The sequence below is a fragment of the Candoia aspera genome, chromosome 3 (genome assembly GCF_035149785.1).
Source record: "Candoia aspera isolate rCanAsp1 chromosome 3, rCanAsp1.hap2, whole genome shotgun sequence".
Lineage (NCBI taxonomy): Eukaryota > Metazoa > Chordata > Lepidosauria > Squamata > Boidae > Candoia > Candoia aspera.
The window spans coordinates 157,116,319-157,142,854 of NC_086155.1; the positions used below are offsets into that span (position 1 = coordinate 157,116,319).

Genomic DNA, 26,536 nt, shown 5'->3' on the forward strand with positions numbered 1-26,536 from the left:
GGTGGCTTGCAAACAGGCTGGTGGGCAGCTAAGTGGCTGCTGTGGTATGGTGCGAGCAGGGTGAGAGGGTGTGCAAGCAGCTGCTGCAGCCCAACACAAGCACGGACAGGCCGGGAAGGCTGCTGCTGGGGGAGGCAGGGCACACAAGCTGGATCTTCAAGACCCGGTCTCAAGTACCACTCATTCATCACCGTTGTAACTTTGAACAGTCGCTGAAAGAGTGGTCGTTAACTGAGGACTACCTGCATACCATCTTTTACTTGAAATAATGTCATACCCCTAAAAATTTTCAACCTTCAAGTAACCATAATAAAATATATTATTAAAATTTACTTGGAAATATTTTATTCTTGCATTCTGTACAAAATTTTACTTGAGATAAAAATGCGAACCAATGGAAAAAACTGAACTGTGTACTAGAAGGAGTCTTTATATACAGCAGTGTCTCCTTATCAGTGAGGTGTAATATACAGAGAAGTCCCTTTAGGGAAAAAATAAAGTTTACATTGCTCCAATTTTCCTGTCATTTGTAATGAGAGTTAAATTAGGCATTCAGGTCACTTACTCTTGAGCTCTTTAACATTAGTAAAGCAAGCTCATGGTTCACTAAGGAGTATTGATGCTTACCCCATATACAGAATCATAGGGTTAGAAGGGACCTTGGAGATCTGCTAACTAATCCCTGCCCATACCATCCTATACCATTCCAGACAAATCAGTATCCAATCTTTCCTTGAAAACCTCCAGTGATGGAGCACTCCAGGAGACAGGCTGTTCTACTGTTTAATAGTTCTGGTAGGGAAATTCCTCCTTATTTCAAGTTTACAACTCCCTCTGTAAGGCTTCCCCACTTTGGTTCTTGTCCTACCCACAGGTGTTACAGAGAATAAATCCACATCCTCTTTCCTGTAACAGCCCTTCAGGTATTGGAAGACTGCTATCCTGTCTTCCCTTAACCTTCTCTTCTTTAGATTAAACCCACCCAATTTCTGTAACCATTTCTTACAGCTTCTAAGCTTCTTACCATTTTGTTATGTTGAAGATTCATCCTATCATTTATGTCCAAGGTTTATTCTATCATCTAATCAGATTCTACAAATTAACTGCATAACCTCTCCCAGTTAATTCAAATTCACTATGTCTTCTCTCCCACTTTCTGTTAAGCAATATTAAGTTTGACACAAAGCTGAGAGAACAGCCTCACAAGTATGCCATGTTAAAGCAACATGCCTGTTTTATAGCTTTTGTTATAGAATGAAGCTTAATAAAGGAAGTGCTTTATAAATAGAACAAACTAGTAAAAATAATCTTAAAATAATTTAAAATGTAAACTTCTATGCAGGGTAAACAAAGAGCACAACACTCCTTGATATTTTAAAACAGCAGTATGCAGCCTGAGGCCACCATGGTGGCATGCAGTCCCCAAATACCTAGGGCATAAACCTACTAACTCCAAAAAGTTATCAAGCTGTTATTGTTAATAACAAGCATTACTACTAGTAGTTATTTATTATTATTATTATTATTACTAATAATAATATATTAAACTTATATGCCACCTGACTCTGGGCAGCTCACAACAATCAAACAAAGAAACTACAGTAAAATCAGTAAGAGACAAACGATGGCAAGTGCAACAGACCAGATGGAATAAAGCAAGGGGTTTCACTTCACTCTCCCTTGCCCAAAGGCCTGTGTGAAGAGCCAGGTCTTCACAGCTTTTCTGAACAGTAGAGTGGGGCCATCCAGATAGATGCATGAATGGAGAATATATGTCAACTATGTTTCAATACAACGCAAATGTAAATTAAGTTAAATCAAATCAGATTTAATTTTTGTTCTTTTTGATGTGTATCCCCTGGAATATCACTTAAAAGCCTTTCTCTTATGAAAAATTGTGCACTCTGTCTTAAAATTCTTTCATACTAATGGGGAAATCTAGATTATGGATTGCATTCCCTCCCACTTCCATCTTTGTCTATTAGGGAGGCATTTCTGGGTATCTTGTCCTGAGAAACTACCCAACCTGTTAATTATCAGGTGTCTATATTATGTTAGGATACTGCATAGCATTTACTGTCTCTGACATAACTAGCAGACACAGCAATGACCAGCCTGAGAGCTGGAGCTAGACTCAGAAATGATGGCAAGCATTTCCTCAAATACACTGCTAAAGTATTATTTATTCCACATTTCCAAAAGGATTTCTTGACTACATGTTCATCCGTGGAAGCATATGGCAATCGCTTAGACAAGCAATAGAGAAAAAAAAGAAAAACAAACACAATACTAAGGACAACAGGTTTGAACAGAAAGAAGAATAAGGTTCTAAGAATCACATACAGGCAATTATGGTGTAAGTTGCTGGCCTATTATTCATTCCTTATTAATAGATGACAAAGCACATTTAAGAGTTCTCAATTATAAAAAACAGAATATAGAAGGCATTAATGTCATAGGATTCTTAGGCTTTCACAGGAGTAGACAGATTCTTTATTATATAATATTATTATATTATATTATTCTGTACCTTGGCAGTACAGAATTCTACACATCTTATCCAGAGTTCTATATACCATATTGTAGCATCCTTCTGCTTGTCAATATAATGGCATGTTTTCATGAGGTTTCAAGCACATCCATTCTTTGCAAGCAGCATGCCACTCACCTATTACCTTATAAGTATAGTTACAGAAAGCACATGAATATATGATCTAAATGATCGAAAGGAGAATATGGATGCATTGTATTCCAAGGCTCCATTTCTAAGGTATCATATTTTTAATTCTTAACTAAACACTGAGATCAAAAGCACAACTAGCTCCTAAAAAATAATCTCCAAGTTCCATAAATGTATATGCTTTAATATTTAGTAACATGGATTATTGTAGGAGTTCCTTGAATCCAATTGGCATGAAGACCTACAACCTTCACAATCAATTACAGCAGTGGGAAAAGGTGAATTCTTTAGAACTATCCATAATCTGCTCAAGTCTTGAGGTTACAAAGCAGTCCCAAACAAGTTACACCCACTGCCAGGATGCAATTCTTTTGTTTAGAATGCATATTTGTTTCTCAAAATAAAGTTTCTCATTACTGCCGAAAAGTTTCACTTTCACTGCATCTGTCCACAGAATATTGATCCATCAACCTATTCAATCATCCAGGCGGTCTTTGGCAAATTTGATAGACGTAGCATTCTCCCATGCACACAACTCTTGGTCAGTGTTTCCTTATGATGAACTCATGACCAATGCAAGAGTGCCTGCATATACACTGTTATTACCTTGAAGTTCTTTGCAACCCCCTGTAATAATTTATGTCTTCCCCTTGGGAAAGAATTACTATGGTGTTGCATACATTATCTGCCTGACTGTGGATTGATGGAGACCAGGTTTTGGCAGTGCTTCTGTAGCCTCTTCCAGTATCATGAGCATCAGCAAACCCCTTTTCTGAGGTCAAGATCTCTTTGATTAATGCATGGTTCACTTTTATAAACCTGTGTTATGAAGATTCCGATGTGGCAATTAACACATGTATGTTTTTTAATAGGGAAGGGTCACATTTCATTGTCATCTCCTTGACCTAACCTACGCAATTAAGAGAAGGCATCATATACTTTTCACAACAAAAACACTGAATGCCAGCTCAGTGTCTTAATAAACACACAACAGAGTATAACTTTGGATGTAGATAGTTTAACCAGAGTCTTTTTATCTATTGCAGGACTTAGATTAAGCTCTGATCACACTGCAGGAAACCAGAGTTCAGAATTACAGATAATTCTAAGGGGTTCACAAACTCTCTCACTACTCTGTGTGTGTCTGTATCTTAAGAAATTTCACTCTTTCAAGAAGACTGAATGTAAGCCAATTTCTTCTATCCACTTCCAACTAGCTATTTCTCCCTTTGCATATCCATGTTTCTTTTTTGTCTTTTGAGATATAGCCCATTTTCACAAATTATAGGCTTGCACTCATTATACAAACTATACTGCTTTATTGATGTTAAGCCAATTTTTACTTTGACTAAATTAACTGGGAATATACAGGCCCAGTTTCATGACATATGTTACTATAAAAGTAGCTTGATTAAAAGTTTACAAAAGCAGATCATTTCCACATTAGAAATAAGGCTGCAAAGCTTTGGAGGTTTTATTAAAGCACTAATTACAATCTCTGTATTTAACAATAATCAAGAGATCTAGGCAGAAAGTCAACTTTTCAATATATGTTTTACTTACCAGCTTATCATTTTCATTAGGCATTTCAAATACGCATCTCAATTTGGAGTCCATTAATTCCTCAGATTTTGCATCCTTCCACTATGACAACAATGAAATACATTAATTGTGTTACTAGATGTCTTCAAAGAATTTTCATAATATATAAACTCTGCTTCATTTACTGGTTTTCAATAACCAGCATGGCTTAGCAGGCAAATGGGTCTGAAAATAGGAAATCTAGATTGAAATCCTTGTTGTGATATGTAAATCATTCCTCATCATGCGTCAATATTTCTTCCAGTTTTGAATAGTCACAGCTTCCCTTTACATTTGAACCAAAAAGCTACAAATACCAGAATAGGGGTAAATCTACATCTGAAGCCATGGTTGAAGTCTGCTCAGGCATGTACCAATCTTATTAACAGTCTAATTCAGATGTAAAGGGAACCTACATTTAATAAAACCAATGAAGTTGTCTACGTTCATACTATACTGAGAAGGGGAAAGGTGGCATGTGCAGATATACAGTAGAATCTTGGTTAACCGGAACTCAAGCAACCAGCACTCTCAAGCAACCGGCAAAAAAAAATGAAGAAATAATATGTTAAATAAAAATTTAAATAAAATCATTTTTTAGCGGAAAGTAAGTTTAAACTCGGCACGCAGCGCCGCACCAATCCAATCCCCCTCCAGCAGGAAGGCAAGCCCAAACCCTGCGCTCCTCACCGCACCAACCCAACCCCGCCAGCAGAAAGGCAAGTCCAAAACCTGTGTTCCACACCGTGCCAACCTGACCCCACCCCAGCAAAAAGGCAAGTCCAAACCCACCTTTTTAAAGGTAAGCCCAAACCCACCCCTCTGCTAGGAAGGGATCAGCCGATCCCTCTCTAGCAGAAATGCAAATCCAAATGCAAGTGCGCCTATTTTTAATAGTGACCACCCTCAAGCAACCAGAAACTACATTTATCCAGCATCTACCAATCCCCAGGGGTGCCGGTTAACCAAGATTCTACTGTATATATAAATATATTTGATTATATATGCTACCATACTACCTCTGAGTTTAACTGCCAACACAAGGTTATTTCTAAGACAGCGGACAATATATATTTATGAATTCTTTTATTAGGAAATAAATTTGACACATTCTTAGCAAGAGGAAGCCTCCAAGGTTGTAATAGATCACAACCTGTAAAATTAGGGGGAAAAGACAAAACTCTAAATTGTTGCAATTCATATTTTTCTATAGAGCAGGAGAACTCATCAGCCATTTTGTAGTGATTCTCACAACACTGTCTTAAATATCCAAGTATGTCAATAGATTCAAAATTGTTGAAGATCCTCAAACAGACGAAGTACTGAAAACACTAAAGCTGCAGTGAGAAAGAATGCTTTTTCCCCCAAAACAGAAGCCATCCCAATTCCCCTACTTTGTCTCTAAATGGAATGAACATTTGAAATCTTTGATATTATCTGCCACTTCTTTAAAGCTAGCGAAACAGCTTCAGAGAAGTTGGAAAAATTTTGAGATATATGAGACAAAAAGAAGCCCAAGGAGGCTGTTTTTAAAAAGCCAGAGAATTTATTTATTTATTTATTTGTTTGTTTGTTTGTTATTCAAATTTTGTTACTGCCCATCTCCCTCAAAAGAGGGATTCTGGACTGTTTACAATAAAATAGATAGAAAATTCCATATCTATCCATTTACTAAAAATTGAAATTGTAGATAATTACATACCACTGCTTCCATATCTGTAATGTTTGGAGGGGCAAAGATCGTCTGTACCATAAACTTATGTTTACTCTTCTCATTTGGATCATAGTCAAAAGGCTGTAACATAACTGCATAATAGACAAAGTTTGTATTATATAAGAGTATGCAAACTTTTCTTGTGAACTTTTTAGTATATTGGAAACTCAGAAAATACTGTGTATAGTTTAATTTTTTTTTCAATGATCAATTACTTTTATTTAATATAATCACTGATTTCCTCATAACAAGCTATACTCTGTAATTTGAAAAATAAGGTGTTATTTCAAATAATTGTCCTTTTTCACTTAACAATTTCTAGTCTCAAATGAATACAAATTCGGAACAGACACATAATATGAAGTTCCACTAAGAAATGAGGAAATTTTTGTTAGATATTATAATTTAATGTTCTGAAGTCCATTAAAGATCATCAATAACTCTCAAATTAGATTCCAAAAAGCTCTGCATTTTTTCTGTTGAGTGTAGAATATACCGGTCATTCTGCTGACAAAGGCAGGCTGATGGAGAAAAGGAGAATCTCATCACATAAACAGAACTCAAAACATATTACACTGGATGCAGCCTTCTAGTACAGTATGCATTTCACGAAGGGTTTGAGTTGTACTACTTCTCAGCCAAGTTATTTACTTCAGACAACAACGTGCCCTTGCCTTCTGATTAACAATTAGAAAGCAAAGTAAAATAGAACAAAATACCCTCCCTCCCAAAAGCCCAGGCAGTTTCAACAGATAAAAATCATTGTATGAACTCTGATAAACATTTACCTAAACAGGATAAATTTTGCCCGGCAGAAGTATTATTCCTGGTTCATATATAATGATTAGGAAGCAATCAGAGAGCATCTATTGTAAACCATAGTTTATTTCTTGGGATTAGTTCACATACCACACTGAGCCAAAACTGAACAAATCACATTATAATTTTGCGTCATCTGACAGTAAAGTAAGGAAGCAACTGAACCTTCCAGTGCAAAAAATATTATGCATAATATTATAATTATTAGATGAACTCATCTAGCAAGGCACTAGCCACTCATGCCCTCAATATTACTAGGGTTTTCCTCTAAAAATCCAGTGGCTAGTAAACTAGTTTAAATGCTACAAGTTTCAATTCCTCTTCATGAGGAGGGAAGAACATAAAGCAATAGATACTGCTACATGAGGCCCTTTACATTATATATATAAAAGGGTTTACAGTATGTTGCATATATATTAGGGAAGCTGGAATGGAAGAAGATGAACATGGTTTTAAAACTGGAGGAAGAAATATCAATAACTTGCACTATACAGATGGTATTACCCTGATAGCCGAAAATGCAAAGGATCTGCAAGCCCTATGTCAGGGCCAGCCTCGCTTCGCAATAAGACACAGACTCACTTAATAGGTATTAAGGATTTCTGGTTTATTGGAATGATAGCTGACAGAACGAAAAACGGGAACGGGGTAGGTGGTGTGGGGGTGCCCCTTTTATACCCTCTTGTATTGCCCCGGGCTTCCCCACCCTGCTTTGACCCGATCCCTCTTGATGGGACCCTTGATGGCTGCCTGGGCGTTTTCCCGGTGTCTTCTTTTGTCTCCCAGCGACGGTGTGTCCTCCGGGGCACCAGGTGCGTCTTATCTTCGTTCCTCTGACGTCCTTCTTTTCAGCTGCTTATGGGTCCAGGGGTGTGGGTGCTTTTGGGTGCTTGTGTTAATCCCTGGTTTGATTATCTCCTTCCTCTTTTCCTTAATGATCATGATCCACGTTGTGAGGCTCTTTGTGCCTTGCAACGAGGTCATGACACCCTAGTACTAAAAGTCAAAGAGCACAATGAAAAAAAAGGGACTAAAATTAAATATAAAGAAGACCAAACTAATGACAACAGGTAGAACAACCAGCCTTAAAATTGACAATGAAGGTACTGAAGTGGTGGATAGCTTCTGCCTTTTAGGGTCAACCAGCAACAGTAAAGGACAAGCAGTCAGAAATAAGCCTCAGACTAGCACTTGGTAGAGCAGCCATGAAGGCCTTGGAAATGGTATTCAAATGGCACGATGTGTCTATGTCTACAAAGATCAGAACTGCGCAAGCCATGGTATTCCATGTGACACTCAATGGAAGAGATAGTTGGACTTTAAAGAAGCAGGATAGGAAGAGTATTGACGCCTTTGAACTTTGGTGTTGGAGAAGACTCCTGAGAATACCGTGAACTGCCAAGAAAACAAACTGATGAATCATTGAACAAATCAACTCAAGTACTATTTTGTACCTTCTTCCCTCTCACCAACTCCACAAATAATCCACTGGTTCAAAATATGCAGAACTAAGATGAGAATGAGGCTCAGTATGTTCCCTCAATACAGATAGTCTTCACTTACCGGCCAGCCACTTAAAGGCCCTTCGAAGTTACAATGGTACCCCAAAAGTAGATTTCCAACTGGGGCCCAAAATTATGACCCTCACAAGGCCTCTGCAATCATGTGACCTGGATTCGGCCATCCCGGAAGCAGTGGCCATTTTGGCTCACATAACCGTTCTTGGGTACCAGGAAGTCTTCCAGGCTTACAACACTGAATTTCTGAGGCAGCAGTCCCGGTCATGTGGTCACACTACTTCCTGTGATTCAGCAGCCGGCAGAGGGAGCCTAGTGTGTGCCTTACTGTCCAGAAAACGTAAGTACTTTTTTCTATACAGTACTATGTATTGACTTATGCTTGCCTTTAATTTTTTCCCAGTTTTTGTTTAACTTAAGTAGAGATTTGTATGGTAGCATGCATGTTCCATCCTCTGCCTAATTTTTAATTATATTTAACAATACTGAATGCTGGTTTACTGTTTTTAAAACAGTTGTTTTATAAAAATCAGTTATATACAGTACTGTACAGTAACAAAACCTGCAGAGTGTACTACAAGAAAAAAAAGTTACAGTACTGTACAGTACCTTTAAACCTGTTTAGTACTGTACTGTAGAACAAAGATTCCAATGAAAACCTTACAGTAAAAGTTTTTAATAATCAACCAGTAATATTAGTTGAAAGTAACAGTAATATTAACTGAAAATAATACTACTGTAGCCACAGAAGCATTTCCATAGTCATGTTTTGGTGGAAAACATGACTATCACACTGCACCCATTTACTGCAAAGTAACTCCTGGTTCCCTTAACAACCACACTGTTCACTTAACAACTGAAGGAAACCACAAGCCCCGATCTTGAATTGCCTTAATTACCACTGTGACTCGCTTAATTACCTTAATTACCACTGCGACTCGCTTAACAACCGTGGTTAAAAAAGGTTGTAAAAACGAGTCTACACTCACTTAACCACCGTTATGGCTTACAACCAAAAATCTGGGCTCAGTTGGCTTGTTAAGTGAAGACTACCTGTAGACAATTACTCCCTTATTCAATCCCCTCACACACACTACAAAGAGGATACAATTTTGCCATTTATGGACTTACAAAAACTCCATCTCATCATCCTCCTATTAAATATGGGACAGCTTCAGTCAGCAAAATTCATTTGAAGCTACTCATTATCCTGTTACAACTGCTCTTTATACAGAAGAATTTTAATATGTTGAGTTTGAAGTATTTATTTTAAGTTCTGCCTACTTTGCCTACCTAATTTCAACTGTTTTACCTGGATTAGATTTTCTCTGCCTAGAATTGGGCTTGCCAGATTGACAGTGGCTTCCCCTATGAGCCTTAGGTAGCTACAAAAATGGTGGACAGGATAAAGGTAAGAATGCTAAATGCATTCACTCCTAAGTATCATGCTTACTTTAGCCCATCATCTTAAATATTTCAACAAGACTAGACAAAGATGTTTTATTTTTGTCAATGACAAGTTCAAGGACATCTGCCACAATTTAGTAAAATATAACTGATTTTTTTCTTTTATGATTTAAGTCAGAATGCTGAACAACAACTAAAACAAAAAATTCATTGCACTTTAACTAAACAGCACAGCCTATGGGAGGAAACATGTACTAAAAAAAGAGAAAAAAAAGGTAACATATACTGACTAATGTTTATATTATAAAACTTGATTTTATTTTATATAAAACATCTGAACACAAAACTATATTTTTTAAAAAACTAAAATATTACAGCAGCTATAGTAGGAAAACATTAAATCACAGTACACTATCCAGAATAATTCTTTTCCTAAATCAAGGATTAAGAAAATGTTAGTGGCACCACCTTGTGGATTTGCAAAGAATATGGTGATAAAGCACTAGCAGAATTATAATGTATTTGCCTGAAAGAAAGACAATTCTGAATTTAAAGTGGTATCCCGCAAAAGGAACATAAGGTAGAGAAGTTATAAATTCAGACAAAAGTTTTAGCAACACACAGCTTTCTTGTCATCCTAAAGGCTGCCAATTCCAGCTCAAACAGAAGCTGGAAATTCCTAGTCCTAATACATGTATGCAAATGACAACCTGTTTATGAGTGGATATATGTGTATCTGCATATATGCTTGCCACAAACACTCCAGAAAAGTTCACTGCCAAATCAAATTTATTTATTTGATTAGTAATTATTTTACAGGGACTAATTAATTCCTGTAAAATTATAATTGCCTGTAAAATAAGACACCCCTTTTATAAAATCAAGTGACCCCCATCTGCCTATACCAACCATTCTCTCATACAAACCATCCTCAACACAGACGCATACAAGTACACACGCTTTTCCTCCCTCCTTTCCTCCAGAGGAAGGGGGGGAAAATACTGAGGGGAAGGTAAGAGGAAAGGGCAGCTGCACTAAAAAGGAAAAAAAAAGAAGAGGGAGAAAAATTGGATAGAGACCAGGGGGAGGGGAGGGAGACGGGGGAAGAAAGGAAAGGAAAAAGGAAGAAATATTTGTTTAGGCTAAATGTACCAGGCAAGCAGTCCCTCTCAACCCTCAGCCCAGTGACTTCTATTTTTCTTAGTGAATGTAAAATGGTACCCCCAATTCACAATTAATTATTTGGGGGAAAACCTCATTATGTCAAGTAAATATGGTGATATGTGAAAAAAATATTTATCCTGGTAGGTTTTCTTCTTCATGAAGATGAAAGAAAAGTTGCTTTCAGCAAAGCAATTCTAATGGATGGAGGGTTCATTAAGAGGAAGGCAGAAGGTGGATATCTGCATCTTTCTTTAAAACTTTTTCCCCACTCCTTCTATTTGGAATTAATTATATCAAAACTAGTTTAATCTAAAGAGCTTTGGTGAGGTACAGGTGAATGAAGTGGCTTTGAGTCCTGTATAACCATGGCCTCCTACTAATTTACATTCATTCTGAAGTAAATACACCAAAGTTTCACAGATGGAATCAAAGCAAAGTGTTCTGTTGGTCCACAGAAATCTACAGAGAAGACGGTCTCCAGTATCCAGTATCTCAGCTAACCCTCCCCACAAAAAAACAGGATTATTTTCTTAACCATGCCATTAGGTAGAATATAAGTAGTGTAAATGTTAACAATAGTATTGTTAGTTTCAACTGATATTTTAAAATAATTCAGTTAATAAGTAGAGAGTATTATTTATTAGCTTTTAATTATGTATTTCTTCCTAAATATTCCGTACCTTCTACAAATGAAAAAAGCCAAAAAAGGAACAAAATTATATTTAATATTTTTACCTGATACAGTTACTGAAGTTCCTGGGTCAATAATTCCACTATTTGGCCGCACACAGTATCGACGAGGTGCTGTAGTCTTTACCTTAAAGCATACTTTTCTGTCTGATGGATTTCGTAGTTTAAGATTTGTAGTGACTACATCTGTGAAAGGACCTGTGAAAAATTTCAAGGATTATTTTTAGGAATTAATTCTTAAAACTTTGACAAAAATGAAAAATCAGCAGACCATTCTTAGAAGATAGTAGAATGTGACCAGTTAGTATGCTTTTTTTAAAAGTGTTTCAATTCATTTTTAAGGCCTTGTGCTAGTATTTCTACCTGTACTCACAAAAATATGGGAACTTCTTTCTCAGTGGTTCTTACTTTCATTTAAGTCCTATCAATCACTCTGTTGGAGAACCCAAGTCCCACCAAATAGAAACAAGCTACTTTTTCCAAGAAAGACGTATATGTTTTTGTCTTATATAATGACATGATCCCATTTGCGACCTTCACTGCTGGCTTCTGACAAAGTCAATGGGAAAGCCAGCAGGAAGTTGCAAATGGCGATCACGAGACTGCAGGATGCAGCAACCACATGGGATTTGCCTATCTGCAGCAACTGGGACTGCCAGAACTGACGTCATAAGTTGGTGCAGTCACATGACTTCACGCCTTATGACCATATCGCTTAGCAATGGAATTCCTAGTCCCAGTTACCATCAGTAAGTGAGGACTACCTGTAAACAAAACAAAAACAAATCTCTGTAAATAAAGATGAGACCTTGAATAATGATCAATTGCTTTTATACACACACACATAATTTAATGAGCTTCTTACTAATTTGAGCACAATGATAAACTGCAACTGATAAGAGTGAAAAATAAAGATAGCAATTATAAGAACCAAAAATGAAGATGAAGCAATGAAAGAAATGGAACTCCCAAAGAAATGAAGAAAAGATAGAGAAGATAAACATGTGTGTCTTCTTGTTATTTTCAGCACAAATTTCAATAATTTGTTATGGAGAGTGTTGGTTTTCCAGGAAATGTGTAAGGACATCACATATTTAATCCTGAATATAAACAAACACAGACAGGGGTCACTAGTTTGATGTAGTGATTAAAGGCACTGGACTAAGATCGGGGAACCCAAGTTTTAGTCCTTCTTTTGGCACAAAAGACAGCTGGGTGACTTTAGGCCAGTCACACTCTCTCAGCCCTAGGAGAAGGTACTGGTAAAACCACTTCCATGTAGTCACCACGAGGCAAGACTGACTTAAAGCACCATGATAATAACAGTAACAATACACACACATGCACTCCATACCATGTAAACTGCTAAACTTTGCTTTTAACACCACTAGCCAAACTGTTCATACACAGGCTCAGTTGGGCCATAACACTGAATTATAGTGTAGGATAAGCAGTCAAGAAACATGCTACAGAGTAGCACTCGGCCGAGCAGGCATAAAGGCCTTGGAAAAGATAATCAAATGTTGTGATGTCTCTATACCTACAAAGGTCAATATGCAGGCCATGGTATTCCCTGTGACACTCAATGGAAGCAAAAGTGGGACTTTAAAGAAGCAGGATAAGAAGAGTATTGACACCTTTGAACTTTGGTGTTGGAGAAGACACCTGAGAATACCATGGACAGCCAAGAAAACAAACTGAGGATCATTTAACAAATCAACCCAGAGTTCTCACTCAAGGCACGAATGACCAGGCTCAAATTATCCTACTTCGGAATCCTTATGCGAAGACCCAGCTCTCTGTAAAAGGGTTCTAATGCTGGGAAAGATGGAAGGAAAGAGAAGAAGAGGATGACCAGCAGTAATGGTGGCAAAGAGTGCACCGTTGGGAGACTTGAAAGAACAGGTTAGCGATAGATTGACATGGAGAAAATCTAACTATGTGGTCCCTAGGAATCAAAAACAACTTGATGGCTCATAATCAATCAGTCAATCAGCAAGAGTGATTCTTAGACTAGCATGTTTTCTCTCTTATCAATGCAAATGCAGTGAAGGATATCAAAAACTTCTATTTTTTTTCATTTAACTGCAGTTTTAGTTTATCAGTCAAATACTAAACAATAGAAACCAGGAAACATAAGAAAATTATTCACAAACCTACACTTTTATAGTCGTTAATATTAAGAATATATGACCTTAGGTTTTTAGTGAAGGCAGAGACTGGTCAGGAAATTTCTTTTTCTAAATCACTATGAAAATATATTACCATGATTAGATATCTACCATGGAATGCTTGTTGGGGGTTTTTATTAACTCCACTGGGGAGGTAACAAAACCAAGCTTTACTCGCCCAATTAGAGTTAAGAATTTCATGGTACCAGAGTAGCTTTCCCTAATTTGTGTAGCATACAAATTAGGGAAAGCTACTCTGGTATCATACTATCACCACACCCAAAACATGAAATTATTCTTAACTCACAAAAAGGAATCAAACAAAAGAACTGACACCAAACCTCTGAAAGGAACTGAATATCACATTGCACATACTATTGAGCCTAAGATATAAAGCCATGAAAAAATATAAAATATATAAAAGCAGAGAAAAAGTTGAATCAACAAGCATTTTTAGACAGCTGCTACCATTAATATAATGAATATTTTGAGGTTACATACTCTAACCTTTTTGGGCTAGTGGTACATCTTGATGTTGTTAACATGCTGTGTGCTGCAGGGGTTATCAATTAAAATACCATAGGGACACCAATTGAGCAGACCATAGAATGTTACAGCATCTATAATCCTTCTGCATGATACCCTTCCATCTCCTGATTTTATCTTTGTTCTTTTCCAGGCAGGTGGTCAGCTTATTGTTTTTCAAAGGGGCAGACAGATACTCTTGCAGACACAGAATTGGACTGCAGTTACCCAACACTGTAATTGTTTAAGAAAGCTCACTAACATCAGGAGTAAAACCAGAGACCTCAAATAACTGTCAGCATAACCTACTTTATTATGGGGTTGTTAACATTAGGAAAAAATGGGAGGAAGAAGCACTATTTATGCGACCTTGAGCTCCTAAATGAAAGGCTAAATCTAACAAATAAACAAACACATTAAGTTTGTCTGCAAATGATACCACTGTATGTTAAACAGGCACTTTCATTTTCTTCAAATTGAAAATTCAAATTTCTTTTCAATTTCTTCAAATCTCTTTGATTCCCAAATCTATTCATATTTATTTCACACATACCAATGCTTATCATACTGCAAATATCCTCAAGGTAGCAAACCTTTTCCAAAGGACCTCCCACAAGGATCACATGGTATATTAACTGGGTCATGAATGGGATTAGTATGTCATGTAAATGCACAAACCAGTCAGCACTGGGGCAGGAATTTAAATCAAAACAGTTCCAGATTTGTGCAGTTGTGTTATGCAAGTCCAGAAGAGAGGATTAATCTTTTCTTCTGACCTCTTACACAGATGGAAGCCTACAGCAGAATTAGATGTCTTTGGGTATTTCTCTCTCGTTTTATTCTTTCCAACCCAGGAAAAGATTGAAAAGAAATTAAGTAAAAGAACTCCAGTCCATCTGTCCATCAGCAGAATAATTCTCCAAAAACAGAACAGAATGGTACATTTGGTATGGCTGGAGAAGTCAGCAAAAAGAAGTTTGATTTCGAACATGTGAGAACTACAGAGAATCTAGAAAAATATTCCCCAATTTATCCATATGGCAGATAGTGACTTGGAATGTGACTGACAGCCCCATTCTAAGCCTTGCTCCCTCCTGATCACATGACCCTGAATGAAGCATACACAGCCTGCCCTCTGCTTCCCAGTGCACATGCACACACAGAGAGAGAACACGTAATGCTAGCATGCTGACCTAGTAGGAAGGGATTATTAATTGGAAGGTCACCCAGAGGAGTTTATTAAAAACATTCCAACACCAGGATAGCCCCCATCCTGATTACACGCTGACTGACACATACCTACAAACGCACATAGGTAACACTTATGCACACACTTTTAGTCCTGGGGCAGAAAGTACATGCATGCATGTGTGCATATACACATACACATTACACACAAAAAATAAAAATGCCTCCTATGACTGCTGCTAATAAAGACACTGGAAAGAATTCCAGAAACCATGCTATTCATGGTTTCTATACCTTGTTTTTTTCCTATTTACATTCATTGCAGATGCACAGGGAAGAGGCTGAAATGCTGAAAAGAACTAGGAGGGGACACAGGTCTTCCCTGACCCCTCTCTAACAGTCCCTACTCCCCAAAATAATAAAATGTTGATTAAGCTTTTCAAAGGAAGGTGGGATGACTGTTCTTAATACAGCTAGGATAGCTTTGACTTCTGTGGATTCTGTGGTTTTGTGCCCTGCATTGCTGGGGCACTATCTTGGGAGAGGAGAATACTAAGACATGTATGTCATGCAAATCCAGAGCCTCTCTGTTTTTCATTGTATATTAACATTCAAAATATGTGCCTGTATCTGAAGTCATAAAAATGTGTGCCAGAGAAGTACATTCACACTGCCAGTATAAATGTTAAGTACATTTCTTTATTAAATCTAATTTATCAAATCTAACGTAAACACAAAAAACATAATCGCCAACAAGAGCTGCATATTTCACAGATCCTAATCAACGAAGTTCTATTAAATCTTGAAGACTAACACATTATACCACAGACAACACCCCCTTTGGCCAATTTTTTATTTATTCGTTCAGTCGCTTCCGACTCTTCGTGACTTCATGGACCAGCCCATGCCAGAGCTTCCTGTCGGTCGTCAAGACCCCCAACTCCCCCAGGGACAAGTCCGTCACCTCTAGAATATCATCCATCCACCTTGCCCTTGGTTGGCCCCTCTTCCTTTTGCCTTCCACTCTCCCTAGCATCAGCATCTTCTCCACGGTGTCCTGTCTTCTCATTATGTGGCCAAAGTATTTCAGTTTTGCCTTTAATATCATTCCCACCAGTGAGCAGTCTGGCTTTATTTCCTGGAGGATGGACTGGTTTGATCTTCTTGCAGTCCAAGGCACTCTCAGAATTTTCCTCCAACACCACAGTTCAAAAGCATCGATCTTCCTTCGCTCAGCCTTCCTTATGGTCCAGCTCTCACAGCCATATGTTACTAAAGGGAACACCATTGCTCTAACTATGCGGGCCTTTGTTCTCAGTGTGATGTCTCTGCTCTTAACTATTTTATCAAGATTGGTCATTGCTCTTCTCCCAAGGATTAAGCGTCTTCTGATTTCCTGACTGCAGTCAGCATCTGCAGTAATCTTCGCACCTAGAAATACAAAGTCTTTCACTGCTTCTACATTTTCTCCCTCTATTTGCCACTTATCAATCAAGCTGGTTGCCATAATCCTGGTGTTTTTGAGGTTTAGCTGCAAGCCAGCTTTTGCACTTTCTTCTTTCACCTTCATCATAAGGCTCCTCAGTTCCTCTTCGCTTTCAGCCATCAAAGTGGTATCATCTGCATATCTGAGATTGTTAATGTTTCTTCCAGCGATTTTAACTCCAGCCTTGGATTCGTCAAGCCCAGCATGTCACATGATGTGCTCTGCGTACAAGTTGAATAGGTAGGGTAAGAGTATACAGCCCTGCTGTACTCCTTTCCCAATCTTAAACCAGTCCGTTGTTCCGTGGTCTGTTCTTACTGTTGCTACTTGGTCGTTATACAGATTCTTCAGGAGGCAGACGAGATGACTTGGTATCCCCATACCACTAAGAACTTGCGACAATTTGTTATGGTCCACACAGTCAAAGGCTTTAGAATAGTCACTAAAACAGAAATAGATGTTTTTCTGAAACTCCCTGGCTTTTTCCATTATCCAGCGGATATTGGCAATTTGGTCCCTAGTTCCTCTGCCTTTTCTAAACTCAGCTTGTACATCTGGCAATTCTCGCTCCATGAATGGCTGAAGTCTACCTTGCAGGATCTTGAGCATTACCTTACTGGCATGTGAGATGAGTGCCACTGTTCGATAGTTTGAACATTCTTTAGTGTTCCCCTTTTTTGGTACGGAGATATAAGTTGATTTTTTCCAATCTGATGGCCATTCTTGTGTTTTCCAAATTTGCTGGCATATAGCATGCATTACCTTGACAGCATCATCTTGCAAGATTTTGAACAGCTCAGCTGGGATGCCGTCATCTCCTGCTGCCTTGTTATTAGCAATGCTTCTTAAGGCCCATTCAACCTCACTTTTCAGGATGTCTGGCTCTAGCTCACTGACCACACCGACAAAGCTATCCCCGATATTGTTATCCTTCCTATACAGGTCTTCTGTATATTCTTGCCACCTTTTCTTGATCTCTTCTTCTTCTCTTAGGTCCTTGCCATCTTTGTTTTTGATCATACCCATTTTGGCCTGGAATTTACCTCCAACGTTTCTAATTTTCTGGAAGAGGTCTCTTGTCCTTCCTATTCTATTGTCTTCTTCCACTTCCACGCATTGCTTCTTTAAAAATAATTCCTTATCTCTTCTGGCTAACCTCTGGAATTTTGCATTTAATTGGGCATATCTCCCCCTATCACTGCTGCCTTTTGCTTTCCTTCTTTCTTGGGCTACTTCTAGTGTCTCAGGAGACAGCCATTTTGCCTTCTTGGTTTTCTCTTTCTTTGGGATGTATTTTGTTGCTGCCTCCTGAACAATGTTGCGAACTTCTGTCCAGAGTTCTTCCGGGACCCTATCTACTAAGTCCAATCCCTTAAATCTATTTTTCACTTCCACTGCATATTCCTTAGGAATATTAGTGAGCTCATATCTAGCTGATCTGTGGGTCTTCCCTAATCCCTTTGGCCAATACATGAACTGTTATCCTGAGATCCAAGTATATTCCCATGGGGAAGACTGTAGATGCTTCTGTCTTCCAGGTCATTCTGTCACAGACTTTATAAAGCATTTGAACAACTGTTTAAAAGCCAATTTCAGTTCAGAACAACTAAAGAATAATTCATCAAGAAATTCAACAATATCTTCTGTGGCTTGAACTATGACAGTGAATTATCTTCACCAAGGCAACGAAGTGTGCATTATTAACTACTTTATATGAAAGGTCAGAGCCAGTTTGGTGCAGTGGTTAAGGCATCAGGCTAGAAACAGTGCCTACTAATTGGGCGTAAGAAGCTATCTTCTCTGTCATGGCACCTGCCTTTAGAACAGCAGACCAACCAAGATTCAGATGACCCTGACTCTGCTGTCCTTCCGTTAAGGCTTTAAAAACAAACTTAATTGTTCCCCCAAGCACTGGGTTAGGATGTTGGGTGAGCCTATTTTGAAAACTAGATCAGGATTTTGAATATTCTTTTTGTTTGTTTGTTTGGGGCCTCTGTTTATAGAGTTTTATATTGTTTTGCTGTGGTTCTTTTATATTTATGGTATATCTTGTTTTGTTTTTAATCCTAAATTAGCTGTCCAGAGTTGTATTTTATGAGGTGGGTGGCCATACAAGGTCTTTAAATAAATAAATAAATAAATAAATCTAACAAATAAATATCCAATGGGTGCATAGTACCAGCCATAATGAGCAGAGTAGACCAGAGAGAGATGGGATGATAAAATTTACTAATTTCTGCACTAAAAGTTAAATAGGGTTGGACCACCAGACAATTCTAGGGCTGGAGGATAGACTGTGGAGTAAACAAACAAACAAAAAAATTCCAGAAGGCAATGGAAAATCCCTTTCCTTTCCCTTCCTTTCCTTTCTCTTCCCCCCCCCCCCTCACACACACACACTTATAATTTGCTTAATCGTACACAAACTCTCAGTGGCCTGTTGCCAAGGAAACTATATGGGCATGTCCATGAAGTCACCAGTACAGTAGTCAAGCTTCATTCAAGGAAATCTTTACCTTTTTATCTTGTTTCAAGATGCAAGATATGAAAATACCCAAATGTGGAAAAAAAATTGAGTAAGACTATTCAAGGATAGTTGTAGAAAACTTGGCCCATTGTCTATTCTGAGAGATTATCTGGTAAGAGTAGAAAAATGAGAAGACAACTGACCATGAACACATTTATGGAATTTTGGCTACTTTTTTTCATATCGGTAAACAGGGATCATTCTAATGCAGCCCCACTTCAGCATACAGTACTTTGTTTTGGAGGGCATTTGATTCACAATTAATAGAATATATTATACGTATCATTAATTGAAAACACTAGAAAAGATGAGTTTATCTAAAATAACTTTTATACTTGTTTATTTTATCTCCATATATCTTACATAAGCAATTAAAAAAAAAGTAATGTCACAACCATGACTGCAGAAGCCAGTTTATAATTAAGGTTGTTCCACAACAGAGAAAAGAAAAACGTGTACAATAAGCAAACTCATCAACCTGGATTAACAGTGTAAACATATACAGTCATAAAGAAACCAACACATTTGAGTCACAACTATTCCTTTACTAGGAATGTTATTCCAGTACTCCTTTGTTAGATAGTTATTATAATTTATTCATATGCCACAATATTGTATGCTTTTAAATTTAAAAAAATGTAAAAAGAACTACTTTTAAACTGAGACTTGTCCAACCTTGTCCATGTAAACTTCTGGGGACATTTTTGGGCTGTTTTTATTAAGATGCTTTGTAATGGTAACACTGCATTTTAGAACCTTAAATATTATTATGGTATGAGTAACTTATACCAGAAGGAAATGGTTCTTTTCACTTTCACAGATTTATGTACTAGAATTTGACAATACATCTTAAGGCTTACATCTGTCATGAGTAAGGATGGCGAGCAGGGGGCTCCCATCCAGACTCTTAAGCGCATGCGTAGCACTGAGGAATTGGTCAGCCATTCAAAGGGGACCGCCTTAACCTATGGGGTTTATATGTCTGGGTTTTTCCCATGCTTCTTCAGTTTGTTAGGATTCCTGTTATGTATAAGCAATAAACATTAGAGACCAGTTCCTTGTCTCAGCGTGTTTCCTGGCTGTTAGGACATCTGGATAGGTAACTGGAGACCCCGGGGCCCTTTTTTCAAGTCCCTAATCACTTTTTGTCAGCTATTAACATGGTTTCCTGACATTCTAGGATGGGAAAAATTCAAAAATTGTAGCATACACCCTAAAATAAACTTAAACAAATTTCCCCAAACAAACAAAAAAACCCTACAAAATCTTGGTCCCACCCATTTTATACCAATATCCTCAGACAAGCAAAAAAATGTTAAGTGTACAGTAGGACTCAGCCATCAAAATGTGGCCCATTCTTGCTTCCCAGGTTCAGGTACTTTTACATAACAAATATCAATATAAGATGCTCCTGTAGTAGCAATTTTCTCCATTATATATATTTTTTAAAACTACTTTATAAAAATGTTATTTGATACATTAGTTTATTTTAAAATCTAAAACATTAATTCATGCTCACCATCCAAATAACTATTTGGGCAGATATTATGTAAGAAGCTATACAAAATGTGGAACAGTATTACGCTGAGCTGACCAGGACCACTAAGTACCTTGTAAACCATCTTTAATGTTAACAAATCAAATTAAGGACATATTGTGCCTTCAGATTTCTAATGTGTCGCTAAATGTTAAACAAAACTATCTCAAAATCTGTCATCCTCCCAACTTATACTTTGGTTGATTGCTTCAGCCAACTCCACATTCAACTGTTGCCACATGGAGATAAAAGAAGTTGACATGATATCCAATTGTACACTTCTATTACAATATCACTTTCACTCTAATTTTCTAGAGAGCCAGTTTGGTGTAGTGGTTAAGGCATCAGGCTAGAAATTGGGAAACTGTGAGTTCTAGTCCCGCCTTCAGCACAAAGCCAGCTGGGTGACCTTGGGCCAGTCACTCTCTCTCAGCCGTAGAAAGAAGGCAATGGCAAACCACCTCTGAAAAACCTTGCCAAGAAAACTGCAGGGACTTGCCTAGGCAGTCTCTGAGAATCAGACATGATTGAATGGATTTAAAAAAGAGATTATAATATCTCTTTCTCTATAATTTTCTAGCAATTTATTTTTTTCTGTCCTGTATTTTGTATTCAAAATAGCAAATATGAACATGGGTTCTAGCTTCCAAATCCTACAATTTAAACCAAAAATATGCTACTGTGTTGAAAGGGCAATTCCCCATTCACTGAGGCATGGCATGGGAAACTCCTTCCATCTGCACATTCAATCATACAGCAATACTCAATCCCAGATGGGCAGAACTCATAGAGACTGCAAAATTCAAGCTTCAAGGGTGATGGAGAAGGAAGAATCTTGCCCTGGCTTGCCCAACAGGTTGTCCTAATCCTCATAGTTGCTGACAAAAACTTTTGTCTGAAGACAAAGGAAGAATCAGTGGTATATCACCAGCAAGAGAACATCTAATGCAGCCAGTTTGGTGTAGTGGTTAAGGTACTGGCCTAGAAACCAGGAGACTGTGAGTTCTAGGCCTCCCTTAAGCATCAAAGCTGGCTGGGTGACTTTGGACCAATTGCCCTCTCACAGCCCAACCACCTCATAGGGTTGTGGTTGTAGGGAAAATAGGAGGCAGGAGTATTAGGTATGTTCACAGCTTTGAGTTATATATTAAAAAGGCAGGATAAACATCTAATAATAATAATAATCTGGAAGGGGGAGAAAGCAAGGCTGTGTGGAAACTTATAAGCAAAATGGAGATTGGAAATAGTCACACGGCCATGATGAGCTAGTTACCAGAAGCAGAGAGCTAAACAATGTTCAGGCAGCAGGAACTGTGGTAGGAATGAAGCCGGGCTTCTCTGGGACTAAAGGTTATGGTGTGACTTGGAACCAAGAATATCTTCAGGAAGAAGAGAACAAGGCCTCCTTAGGCAGGGAGAGGCAAAGATTCTAGGTAGACAGAGCTGATTTGCCTGGAAACCATGGTAACAGCACAGCTAGGTATCTCTGGGTTGAAGTGAGAAAAGGTGCTGAACCATTACCCACAAAACTCTAGCAAGTCAACAGGAGCTACAAGGAAGTGCTTCTAAAGCTTTGGTTGAAGGTTTCAATCTGAGGGAGTGAGGAATTAGTAAGGACCAGCTAAGTGGAGAGGCAAGTTAGAGAAAATCTCTACTCTAAATTCTAAGCCAGTATCTGCATGAAGATTACTTTGTTTTCAGATATGCTGACCTGCTTTAAAAATTACGATATGCAGAAAGTGATTGCTACCTATTTCAAAGAATAGCTGTTATCTGGCCACCTCAAAGTTGCTAGAACCAGGAAGTAATGCTATACCGAATTGCATCATAATTATTATTACGTTATGTTGCTCAGGCTGTAAGAGCCTCATCTCTCTCACAAACTAGAGATGAGGAGGAGCCTGGTCAAAGGATTTACTTCCTCCAGCAGGATTAGTGGTAACAATGTAAAGTACTACTAAACCAATAACCAAAAGCTGCACCATGCACCTCAGCAGAAGGGAGATGGGGCCAAAGGTCATGGCACAGAGGGTCAAAACCCCTCCAGCTGCATACACATACCCCAGCTAGCCACTCACTACAACTACTAAATGGTCTTAACCCATTCATTTCATCCAGTGTATTACATCCATGAGTTGAAAGATCTATCAGTGTACCAATTGCTAAAAACAATAGTCGTAAGAAGCGTATTAACTATAACTGCTTTGATCTTATGTGCAATCAGCCTAAGGCACTTAAGAGTGGAATTGTTTATCACTTGTAACTTCAAGAACACAGATTAAAAAAGCTTTAATAACAGTTGCTTTAATTCTACCTCTTTAATAGTTCTCTAATTCTGCCACTGTTTAGTATGTTTAGTTTATTAACAAATCAAAATAAATTAGGTTATTTTCATTATACTGTCACCTACCTCTGGATGATACAAACACATAAAATGTACATATTCTGATTTAAAGGTTTTAAACACAAGACTTCAGTTTACTACCTATCACACAACTTAATGGACTTCTTCACAAAATGTTTAATAATTGATACTTTAAACCTGCTTCTCATATTGCATATAGATCTACTTTCTTCTGTATTATTAGACATTCAGAAGCAAGTATTTATAATGAACAGTTAGGGGCCTATTTATTCTTAAGAACTATTTTTCAATCAAATTAAAATTTTGTAGATATACATTTATTATGTAATGAACAATTTTTGCATTTTAGCACCTCAATAAAGTATTTTATTTTTTTCCTCCCAAATATTAACTTTTTGGCAAAGGAAAGTATACCAAGAATATTTTCCTGGAAAGGCATCCCAGGAGCTGTAAGATAGATAGTTGTAGAGAGAAGCCCCCATGGAAAAAGAGAGGTCCTTTTGTAGCCCTTGTGAAAACCACAGTCCTTAGCTCTCTAAATCTAATGTGGGGATGGGGGTCAGCTGGCAGTTCATGGATATGCTGTGAGGGGGCTTGGTTGCAATATCTTTCCAGTAGCCACAGCTCCAACTAGCTATTTTACTCTTACATCAATATTTCTATTTTTAGTGGTAAACTACTTTTTATGCTTGTGCAACCAACTCTATTTGCAGTTGTGTATTTCACTAGTAATACCACAAGCAATTGTGAGCTATACTCCTGAACATGTATGTATTCAACACGTATTCAATGTTCACAGAAAATCTCAAGCTCAAGCTAACAATAAATCAAATATTTATTACAGTTATAGACCAGCATATAAACTAACAACCTGTAAGAATATCCTATATTGACTGATTAAGTGTAATAAATATGTGTCCTTTAATAAAAAATGTGCTAATATATGCAAGTTAACAAAACCATTACTTGAAATATCTAAAATTCTTATACTAGGTCAGTCCCATTAACAATTATGTGTTACTACTGGCTTTTCAAAATTATCAAATAAGATTTAATAAAATTATTTAATATTAATATTAAAAAGTATATGGTGGGTTTTTAAGAGTTATTAAAATACTGTTTTAGAATATAAAAAATGCAGTAAACAACTTATCAGTATGTCAACAAAGAAAAAGAGAAGAGGTCAGCTAACTTTCCTATTTTTTCATTTATCGTCCTACTGAAATTTTAGAAACTGATATACTTCTGAACTTTCTTCAAGTTTACCATTTCAAATGTTTAGCAATATATATAGCTAATTAAGGTCAGTCATCAGTACAACTTGTGTATTGCAACACCTTATATTTTAAACAGTTCAAAAGTTTATTTTAGGATATAAATCCAAGATTCTGGCAAGACTATGTTCTAAACATATAATGGGCAAAATATAGAACTCACAAAATAAGAGTGCCAATACAAGAAATATAATCGTTCTTTTTCATCTAATGATAATGAAGCTTTCCCTAAAATACTATAACTAAAAAGGTTTGACTGGCCTTCAAGTTTTGTATGAAGGCATTCAGAACTTCATACCAAATACAACGATTCATAAATACTGCATACTATATTTTCAATTATAACTGCAACCGTTATACTACTATTTTGTAGTGAAGGTAAGTTGTTTTTCCTGAATAATTTATGTATAAAAGGGTGAATTGTCTGCACTCTTTACTCAGAATATAGCAATGGCGTTTGACAGATTTCTTATGGGAAATCATCTTAAATTTAGGGTCATCTTACTTTTGAGGAAATATACTTTAAAAAACAACTTCATTGGTCATGTAAATTTTATTTATAAAAGTCAGTTATAACTCAGTTCTTAGCACAAATCCTAGCTTATCATCCCTAAACGTTTACAGAAATCTTAAGACTAGGCTATCAATCTTAGCAAGAAGTTATTTTGATACCTGCAGCACTTATACCTCAATCTTTAAAATTGGGAATGAATTTTTCTACCTGAAACATCAGCATATGGTCACAGTTATTATGCTGTTTTGGCACAGAATTTAATATATTCGCTCCAAAGCATTTAACATGAACTCAACTTACTTCTGAGTAAATATATGTATGCTAGATAAATAAATCTTTATTATAATCTTTGATGAACATGTTTGTGTGTACACACACACACACACACAAAATACACATTAAAGATGGCAATTAAAATAAGCTACATGAGTTAAAGAGGAAGAAAGGAATGGGAAAGGAGTTTTAAAGGTATCAAAGAAATGCAGTTTTGTTGGACAGAATTTGTTGCCTCACTCTTAAAGCAGCAAGGCAGAATGTGGCAAGAGTATAGGTGATAGTGCTTTTATGGTCTGCTAAAAGATAGGAGATGTACCATTGGTCATCTCTCCCTGGGAATTCCTTTACAAGTGGCTGGATTAATACCTCATGCAGGTTCAAATAGAAATTACAGTACAACAGGACATGCTGAACATCCTCTATGGCATGAGAGTCACAGCAGCAAAGTCATTTGTGGAAGGGAATTCTTTGGTATTTACCATCAATAACTGCTGAAGGGAGGGCATTGAATCTGGTCAGAGCAAATGCTCTTGTGATGTCTATTGTTTATTAGCGATTCACAATAATCAGCTGATTTGGCAGTAAAAAACAGTCTCCAAGACTTGTGTACCTTGGTGCTAAACTAATGTTATGTTACCATCCTGTATCAAGGATCCTCTCCTTCAGTTATCTTTCTGCTTGGTCATATCCCATATGTATTGCCTCATTACAATGGCCATAGGCTGCCAGTTTTTCTCTAATGGATATCTTCCAGGTAGATGGGAAGTTATCTCTGTTAATGAGGGATGTCAGGCATGTTGGGTTAAAGAGGAGTATAATTAAAGCCAGTAATTAAAAATAATGGCCCAGATCCTGGCTTCTATCCTTGTAATTCCTAATTCTAGTCTTAAGCTGCGCTGGATACACATCTAGGGACTTGCATGACCAATCTTAAGAACTTGGATTGTACCCTCTCAACTGCAGTTAAGTTAGTGTAAGGCCCCACTTGAATCCCATATAATAGTTGTGCCATAGCTTTTGCCTCAAAAAGTTTCAGGGCAGCTGGAATATAATGGCTACCTAGAGATAAAAGGACAGTATGGCTGTAGCACTCCTCTGGGC

At 37.4% G+C, this 26,536-nt stretch overlaps 1 protein-coding gene across 3 annotated transcripts in view; it reads right to left on the reverse strand.

The window, feature by feature from the left end:
• VAPA (VAMP associated protein A) overlaps window positions 1-26,536 on the reverse strand; it is a 36,339-nt gene that overhangs the window by 6,837 nt on the left and 2,966 nt on the right. For all 3 annotated transcript variants that reach the window (XM_063299102.1, XM_063299103.1, XM_063299104.1), the window contains exons 2-4: window positions 11,618-11,770; window positions 5,964-6,067; window positions 4,244-4,324 (exon numbers count right to left, since the gene is read on the reverse strand). In XM_063299102.1, coding sequence (XP_063155172.1) covers window positions 4,244-4,324; window positions 5,964-6,067; window positions 11,618-11,770 — 338 coding nt within the window. The remainder of the gene's footprint in view (window positions 1-4,243; window positions 4,325-5,963; window positions 6,068-11,617; window positions 11,771-26,536) is intronic.